Raw genomic sequence first — 9,345 nt, 5'->3', positions numbered from 1 at the left:
AGTAAGTAAACTAACCTTTCTTTTTCAAATCTTAGTAATAGAAAAACTCAAGTGTCAATCACTAAATAAAATGCACAAAGGACGCTGTATGGCATGCATTTATAGTGAATATCAATTGTGGATGGATACTTGAATTAGCTTTGGAAACAGCTAAATTTGTGGGGAGTGGAAGTCTGTATGGGTTTGCATGGGATATCCCAAAGGACGTGATTAATAACAGAATTTGAAATTCAAAATTCACAAATATTGGGAAGCTTAATATAATGGAAAGTCTAACAAATTCTGATGACATTATCCCTCAATTAATGCACACGAAGTGGAGGAGTTACAACAAACTTCTAGGAAAATTTGAAATTCAAATTCAAATTCAACAAACAGTAGGGGGGAAATATTTCTAGGGTTTCATGGATTAGCATTAATTACAGAGAATTAGAGGGAAAAAATTAGGTTTAGATATAGCCTAACCTAATAAGCTTTAAGAATAAGTGATTGTGGGTTATGGTTATCTTTACTTATCTATTTATACATTATTGGTATCAAATGTATTATGAATGTAGAAAATATGATTCTTATTGATCAATGATAGAGATTACAAGCATATATATACATAAAATGCTAGTGTATGATAGCTATGGTGATCTATCTATATTGAATATAAACTGGAAACTAAACTGCACTAGATAACTTGCTGCGCAAGTTATCTTCTTTACTTGTATCATCCAATAGTATGGTTAAAATAAAATAGCTAGTTTTGATAAGTTTCTGAAGAAAATTATTTTAATAATATGGTGGAATGATTAACTTGTGGTGCTCAAGTATATTCAACCATGAGGATTTTAACACTTTCTTTAATATTGACTCTTTATTAAGAGAAATCAGTGTATGTCCTACCATTTTAAATTGAATCTATTTTAAAAGTGTGTGAGACTCACATTAATTTAAATCAATAAAAAAAATTAGGAAAAAAATAAATAAAAAATGTTAGAGAGAGTGTTATTTTTTTTTTTTTTGTGGTGGCCGGGATTTGAACCTCGGACATTGCATATTTTATGCATTGTCCAAATCAACTGAGCTAAGCTCACGAGGACAGAGGGAGTGTTATTAGTACTACTCATTCAACCATATCGAGAAAATATTTCTTTCAAAAAAAATATCAAAGAAATATTATTTTTTTTACGGTAAAACAAAAAAAAATGAATGTTTTTCAACCATGATTTATACTTTTCTTTTAAATATCTGGAAAATAATCTTTAAATTGTTAATATCGACTCATTTTTACTTTTTTTTTTTGAGGGAAGACTCATTTTTACTTTAATCAATGACAAACGCTTATCTACTCATTTTTACTTTAACTAGTTACAAACCCGTGCTTCGCACGGGGGTTAGCTACTTTTTTGACAAAATATTATATCGGACGGATAGATTGCGAAATGACAGATAATTATAAACCATAACACAATATTTAGAGTACTCCTGAATCACGAGTTAGAAGATGAAATGTTCAAAACGGCTTATCACGAGTAACAAATGAAAATGTTAAGGACTTTTTTTGTAGAGAGAGATACAAAGCAAGTTGCAGCGAAGACAACAATTGAGAAGGCTAAACGTGCATTGGAAAAGTAGCAAGGGTTGAATAACATATCTTGTAAAAAAAATGTTCCAAAGCAAAAATGAGCAAATTAAGGAATATTGCACAGACATTAAAAATATTTATCAAAGCCTCACTAAGTCTTGATTCATGAAATAGTTAAAAACCCGTGCTTTATACGGGTTAAATATCGTGTTTTTGAAAGATTTTGTTATACACGAAAAAATTGAGCAAATTAAGGGAAATAGCACATTCAATGAATTACACCTTAATGAATTAAGGGAAATAATGCCTATGTTCTTAAATAAGTTGTACAAATTCGATTCAAAATTGTTGTGACACATCGTTGTAATATAGATAATGGATTACACCTAAATTCAACAACATAACCAAGCTGCTCTTTTGTCCTGTTTCGAGATGCGTACTGGAAATTTCAGCCCCAAACAAACAAAAAGTCAAGAGACAAAAAAGAAAGATGAAGAAGAAACAACAATCTCAACCCAATAGAAAGAAATGCTGCAAATAAATGGTTTCATTGAATTTAAAGGTTTCATTGAATTTAAAACATATTCTCGTTTCTTAGAAAATGAATAGTACAAACCTGTGCTTCGCACAGGGGTTAGCTACTTTTTTGACAAAATATTATATCGGACGGATAGATTGCGAAATGACAAATAATTATAAACCATAACACAATATTTAAGGTGGATTTGTTTTTTGCAAGGTTCAATCTAGAAACCTCACTTGAGAATATCTTGTACACATTTGGGCATTGCATACCTAGTGTAGTGCCATTAAGCCAACCCATTAGGGTAGGAACAAAGTGTTTGCTGAGTGCCAATTCTAATTCTAAGCAGAATTGTGTTGATTTGGTGTCTAATAGAATGAGAGGTTTCATTTCATTACTGTTGTTTTCTTTTTTGATTATATGAATTTAATTATCGGCATTAACATGGCAATTTGTGAATCAGTATACCAAAAAAATAACAAAAGATACAATTTAAAATTGAAAACTTATATTAATACAAAGACAAATCACAGCAACAGCATAATAATAGTCAATGAATCTCAAAATGGTTGATGGAGGGTAATTCATAATGGTTTGAGGCATTAGTAGCAAGTCTTTGAGCAATCCGGAGGATGGAAAGCCAAGGGACCAGCCGTATCTATAACAGCCTCATACCTACTTCCGTGCAATCTCTTGTTCTCATAACGAAGTGGAGATCCATTCAAATCGTAATTAACATTCGCGAGAACACTGCAACTTTCAAGAGGAGACCAAACAGGCTTCACGAAGCAAGAGTGAAGTGGATGATCTATTATATAATGCTGCATCTTGAATCCTTCTAGTTGTGCATAGAGGTAACCATTTTTGTCTGTCTGAAAAACCTTGTAGTAACTAACATGACCTTTGTGTGTTTTGCAGGTGATGCTTACTTTGGCTGAAGGAATTGGCTTGGCTCTATTTAGAGATCAGGTTCCAGAATGGTCACAGGTTTGACAGAAGACTGTAGTTTCCACAACCACATCTATTTTCTTCTCTGTTGTATATGGAACAGCTTCAGTAGCATCAAAATATCAAACATAGAGTATAAGCCCCTGATCATCAAAAATTAAAGAAAAATTGAAAAATTAGTTACTGTCAATTTGGTGCTCTTGATATAATATAAAGTACACTCTTAATAAATTTCGCCCAAGGCCTCAAAAGTCTTAGGCACGTCACCGCATGTACAAAGTTAATAGAGATTAAACCAATCTTCACTTATTGCATAAAAAGAGTAATTTGAGTACATTAAAATTTATCTTTCAGTATAAACATCGAAATCAAGATTTCATTCAGAACAACAAAGAAATCAAGATTTCCTTGAGAACAACAAAAATTCGTACAAATATTTTTTATTCATCTAATTTACACTGTATCCCAATCAACTTCATCTACTCTATATCATCAATCCAAAGTATATCCCAAAAAACTATCAATGAAGAGCAAGCTAAACCTGTTGAAGGTGGTAGATTTCTAAGGACTTTCTTTGAAAGTTCATTCACTTAAGAGTTAAAGCAGATATTTTTACTATATGAATGAATGAAAGAAAGTTTAACATAATGTTAGAGATGTGTGAACCAAATTCAGAAAAAGTAGCTATCAGTTCACCATTAGCTATCAATTGACTTCAAGTAGGCAGAAATATACATTTCAGATGCTACATACCACCACTACTGGTCTATATGCTCATGGTATATAAGGATTTTCAATTCTGATTATAAGAGTATCATGTGTGTGACATATTTTGTCTGCTATATGCAGTGCTGCTGTATAATTCTACTTAGTTAAAAACAATGAAAGAACTGTATTACTCTGCAATCAGAATTATACATCCATTATAAGGATTCGCGCCACAATTTCTGTTATACATTCCATGTCTTGAAATATATCAGAGTTCATAAGAATGTAGGCACTAAAATATATAATTTTGATAAAGTTGTATAGTCCATCACCAAGGATTAATGCAATGGAAATAAAAACCTGCATCATGAAAATAAAGAAAAGTTAAGACTTAAAATGGAAGAGAAAAAAACACAACTCAAATCAAAGAAGTTCTAATAGAGTGTTCTTAAGTTTTTGTTTATTCAAAGACCTTATAACCATTAAGACTCTTCATGATGTTTCTTTGTCTCTGCAACATAACATACACATTGATGAGAAGATAGACATTAACTTGGAAAAACAGCTTCTCAAGCCGATTCATATAACTCAAGTTTTGGATTACCTAAAGTCAACCATGTACCTTAAAATTCTATGACAGAACAGCTGTGTTTAAATAGCAACTGGGACATATAGGCAAATTATAAAATTATGAAATTAAACATGAAGAAACTACTGTAAGTCCTCTTTCAAACGCAACTGGTCCCACTCGAAAAGGAGTTTCCAAGCTTAAGATATTAACTTTCTAAGCTGATTGACGCAACATAACTTGTAAAATTGAACAGCTCAATTCATAAAATCACTATAAATCACATAACCAATATAAAAATATAAGACTTGACAGTATTAAAGTAGTAAAAGTAAGCTTTCCAATCTAATTGGTTTCGCAACCACCAGATTCATATTTATGCAGGCATATATCAACTGTGTGTACAATTATAGGACATAACAAATTTTAGAGAATAGACATACATTTGAAATTATACTCTTTGAAAAATGAAAGCATGAATTATACCACAGGTATGTTACAATCATAATTTTCACTTTTATATTATCTAGTACTAATCATAATTAAGCATGCTAAACTGTTTTGCATACAAACAAAACATCATCAATTTTATCACAATCATAATTAAGCATGCTCAATAATCAAACCCTTTAAGAAAAAACAAATGCCAAATGTGTAAATGTGTAAATAATAGTAAACCTCATGTGTAAATGTTCTGACAGGTATGCCAAATGCCCTAGCCAATCCAAAATCTGCAAGCCTTACTGAATTAGTGCGGCGAACTATCAACAAATTCTGTGGTTTCAAGTCTCAATGAAGAACTCTATGTGAATGACAATAAGCAACTCCACAGAGCATTTGATAAAGGAACATCTGCAAAAGGATTAAAGAATTCAAACTCCAAATTAACTGGCCAAGTTCACAAAAATTAGCAGCTCTATTTTTAGCAGCTCACACAAAAATTCGCATAACTTTTTCTAAAAACAGAATCTAGATGACTAACAGTATAGAGACTAATCCCTATACTATGAGGAATACTTACCTTACACGAAGAGTTTCCCATATTGCTTCATCACTCATGCTTTCTTCATCCCCTGGCATTAGAGCTTTACACATTCTGCACATATAACAAACATGAACGACCCGTGAGTGAGAAATGGGAGGGAGGGAGGGAGGGAGGGGAGTAATGTTCTTTGTCTCACAATTCATTCATAAACACATTTTACCCAAGGTAAGGCTCTAAGCTAAAAAGGAACTCACCATGACTTATTCTGAACACTCTCAATAGATTATGCTCCAATTCAAAGCTCTTGCCATTGCTATCCCTTCAGCCCTCTTCTCTTCTCTTGCTCTTAAAACCATAGCTCCAGACATATGCTTCAATCCTTGTCATTTCAATTCGGGCGGTGCACCAAATATTTCAACATGAACATTCCAACTACATTAGAGCAGATTTTTTATTTAACAACTGAAACTTGTAACTCAGTTTTCTCCATCATAACATAGTTGAATTAAGCAATTCCAAAGCCTATTTCAAGTTAATTTCTGTCTTCTTTCTACTGGTATAAGTCCTATTCCAAACTGGTGTATGAACAAAGAGATATGACAGAACATTCCAACAACAGTTCAGATTTTTACTTCAGCAGCACAAACTTCTAACTCAATTTTCTCAGTCATAGAATAACAAAATTAAGTTCTTCCAGAGCCTATTTCGTGTTAAATTTTGTCTATTTTCCAATGGTTCAATTTTCACTCAAAAATGATGCCAGCACAAATATTTATGACTATTTTTCTAACAGTAGGTCTATACGAATTTTAACCAACATTTCTTAAAATTCCACCATAACCAACTAACAAATCCTTCTCTATCAATTGGTTTGTAATTGCATTCCTTTAACAAAATCACACAACCAAATCAACCAAATATTTTTTTTAAATTCCAAAACTCAAAAGAATAACTAAAAGTCTTGTTCCATGCCAGAAACTCCTCCACCACAAACCAAAAATTATCAACAGAAAGCATGAACAAAGGATTTTCCATACACAACTCACTAAAAACATACACAATCTAAGGTTCCTTTCAGATCAACAATATGCTCAATGTAATTCAAATGCTTCTCAAAGATTCATTGCATAGAAAATCTGCATTCATGCTATACCAGAAAAGTACTTCTACACACAAGATTACAGAGTGAAAATGCATTTCTTTAACAAATTCTTTTTAACAAATCAACCAATTTTTTTTTTCAAATTCCAAAACTCAGTTGAATAGCTAAAACTCTTGCTCATTGTCATTGAATTGCCTTAACATTAACCACAAAACCACAAAAATCAAAGTATGTTAACGACACAAACATGATTAGCACAAAACATGAGATGTGACATTGTAACTTTTGTAAGGCTTTTAAATAACCATCAGTATCAATTAGATTTTAATAAGTCAAGTTCACAGTTGCTAGTAGTCCCCTGAGTTTGGCAAGCCACGTTCAAACTCATAAGATTCAAATTCATTTCAACATCAAAGCAAAGCTTTTAACAACACTGCCAAATTTGAACCATCATACGCATAAGAAAGGCAACAAATCTTTAATACCATTCCCAGAAATAAATAAATCAATACCATTTGCAAAACTTTCAATAACATCACCAAATTTTAACCATCATAGACACAAGAATGGCATCAAATCTTTGTTATCATTCCCTTGTCAACTCAACAATATAGCAGACAACTTAAGCATTATTACCTATTATATATTTAGAGAAGTTAGAACCACCAAAAGTATCCTCTATGAACTATACATAATCCAAAGAGTATCAAAATTATTGTTTCAGCTGTAAAATGTAGAAAGGAGGAAATTAGTTGCACTGCAGAAGGTAAGGAAAACATAGAAAAGATCTTCCCCAACCAAAACTAAATAAACCTTTGAAGAATACCATATATAATGAAAGACAATCAATGATAAGATTTTGTTTCAAAGCAAATTTCAAGTCGAGGAGTGAATCAACCAAATTTTAACTCACAAGATTTCTTGACGATGGCTCCTAAAGCCGAACATAGTTGGCATTTATTGTATGTAATCAACCAAATTTTCTGAAATATAAGTTTTTATCATAAAGTAATCATAACCAAAAGGTTTATAGTTGGAATTATCTTGCCTCCTAGCATAAGCAATTGTAGACAGAGTTGAAGGGTTGATCTTTTCAGTCATTGCTCGTGGATTTGCTGGAACTTCAATAACCTCACAGTGACCCCAGAATCTGCACCTTGTATCACATTTTGGTGGCCTTGATCCTATCTGCTTCCTCACTATCACCTTGTTATCACCTAATGTCTGCACAAATCACATAAATTAAATTACATAGATATCTCTCAGAATTGTAAAATTCATGGGATGGGAATAGCTGCTGCATTTCTACTTCAGTTTGGTTAAAAAATCAATGTATAATTACACATTTCCATTTATGAGTCATGAGAACTTATTGTGAAGAAAAAATAATAAATAAGTGTAAAATTTCTGAATTCTTTACAAAGAATAGTTTCAATCAGCAGCTTGTAAGAGCCCTCTTCAATAAAGGCCAACCTTGGTTTCCTTCATAAACCTGAAAAAACAAATAAAATCAAAACTTTTTTTCAATGTAAAGCAAAACAATGGAAAAATCAAAACTTTTTTATTCAAAGTATTTGAAGAAAAGAAAACTAACATCAAGAAGCTCCTCAACAGTTTCTCTAACCCTCTTCATACCTACACAATCAAAATCACAGAATTAAATCAAAAAATTAACAATTCAATTGATCAATTATATAACAACAACATTAACAACATAATTAACAATTTGATTAACAATAACATTGAATTGAATGTATATGAAGATGACCTAGAAAGTGAAAAGGGAAAAAATTCATACTTTATGAATTTCCAACGAAAATTATGCTGAGAAAACAACAACTTGAGTAGAAAAAGGGGAGAATTTCATCTTCTATTCTCTCTGAGGTTCAACCACCGTACCCATAAACCCCATTAACCAAACTTCCAACTTCCATGAATCAAGCCATATTTATTCATTTCTTTTCATCTCTTTTAGTTGATAGAAGGTGGAATTCCAGCAAAGAATGAACCCTAAAACTCAAATTGGGAAGAAAAAAAAACCTGAAAAAGCCAAATTGAAGAAATAAGCTTGAATTTGAGCTAAGATCTTACCAGGATTAAGTTTCCAAGCTTGCATGTTGATTTGGAATGGATTTGGTTGATGAATTTGGTAGGAATTGGAAGAAAGGGGGAGGCCGAGAGAGAAGTAGAGGGAGGGAGGAGAGTTCTGTTTCTAGGGGATTTCTAGAGAGAGGAAGAGCAGAGAAAATGAGAGAAAAAATTGTGGTTTGGCATATATATAGTCCTTAGGTAAAATTACCAGTTTGTCCTTCCTTACCATTTTCTAAATGACCAAAATGCCCCTCATAAGGGCAAAATGGTAAAATCAACGGACATTAATTTTTATATTTAGTTTAGTAGATCAATGATGACAAACACGTATACAATTTCTTCATTTGTGAAATGCGCATTTTCTTTCACAAAGTAGATGAAAATAATTAGGGTTAAATATCTATTTTGATAAGTAGTTTGGTTGTCCCAAAAAAAAAAATAAGTAGTTTGGTTGTCCCAAAAAAAAAAGAGTAGTTTGGTTATTAAAATTTTACCTCTAAGATGAATAAGTGGATAATTTAAGGTTCAAATCTCAGTTTTTGTATATTTAATACAATATCTTTACCAGCTAAGATAGGATCATGGGGACAAAGTTACTAAGTTTTTAATCCAATAAAATATCAAATTTCGCTCTTAGTTCTTATAGAAAAATGTGGTATGTTTTAGTCTATAAAAAAAAAATCAGCATAGAGTTTTAGTCCTTGTAGTTAAATTTGTTTAATTATTCTTATACTTACAAAAAAAATTATGTGTTTTTGCCGTATATGTTTAGAATATTATAAAAAATTCTCCCTAAAAAATAAGTTCAAAATATGTTTTATAGGTCCGAATTCTTATAAGATTCCAA

The 9,345-nt window shown here is 31.7% G+C and overlaps 1 protein-coding gene across 10 annotated transcripts; it reads right to left on the bottom strand.

The window, feature by feature from the left end:
- Window positions 1-2,480: 2,480 nt before the first annotated feature.
- Window positions 2,481-8,691, bottom strand: LOC146929958 (EPIDERMAL PATTERNING FACTOR-like protein 2). Of its 10 annotated transcripts, none has more exons than XR_015006236.1 (11): window positions 8,499-8,651; window positions 8,206-8,417; window positions 8,002-8,042; window positions 7,828-7,899; window positions 7,456-7,631; window positions 7,044-7,131; window positions 5,560-5,737; window positions 5,342-5,416; window positions 4,999-5,172; window positions 4,225-4,263; window positions 2,481-3,187 (listed from the first exon to the last, which is right to left on the bottom strand). XR_015006236.1 is itself a non-coding variant. In XM_085701633.1 (10 exons), exons 1-4 carry the CDS (start codon window positions 8,521-8,523, stop codon window positions 7,128-7,130), a joined length of 246 nt encoding a protein of 81 aa, XP_085557759.1. In that variant the 5' UTR covers window positions 8,524-8,691; the 3' UTR covers window positions 2,481-3,187; window positions 3,944-4,112; window positions 4,225-4,263; window positions 4,999-5,172; window positions 5,342-5,416; window positions 5,560-5,737; window positions 7,044-7,127. The 10 variants fall into 10 exon arrangements, 5 of the variants coding, with proteins under 5 accessions (XP_085557759.1, XP_085557760.1, XP_085557757.1 ...); XR_015006235.1 differs by having other exon boundaries at window positions 7,881-7,899; XR_015006237.1 differs by lacking the exon at window positions 7,828-7,899.
- Window positions 8,692-9,345: the final 654 nt, after the last annotated feature.

The sequence above is a fragment of the Medicago sativa genome, chromosome 4 (assembly GCF_051527215.1).
Source record: "Medicago sativa cultivar Bolivia chromosome 4, Bolivia_mono, whole genome shotgun sequence".
Lineage (NCBI taxonomy): Eukaryota > Viridiplantae > Streptophyta > Magnoliopsida > Fabales > Fabaceae > Medicago > Medicago sativa.
The sequence above is the reverse complement of the archived record's forward strand: the minus strand, read 5'-3'. Positions and strand labels throughout refer to the sequence as shown.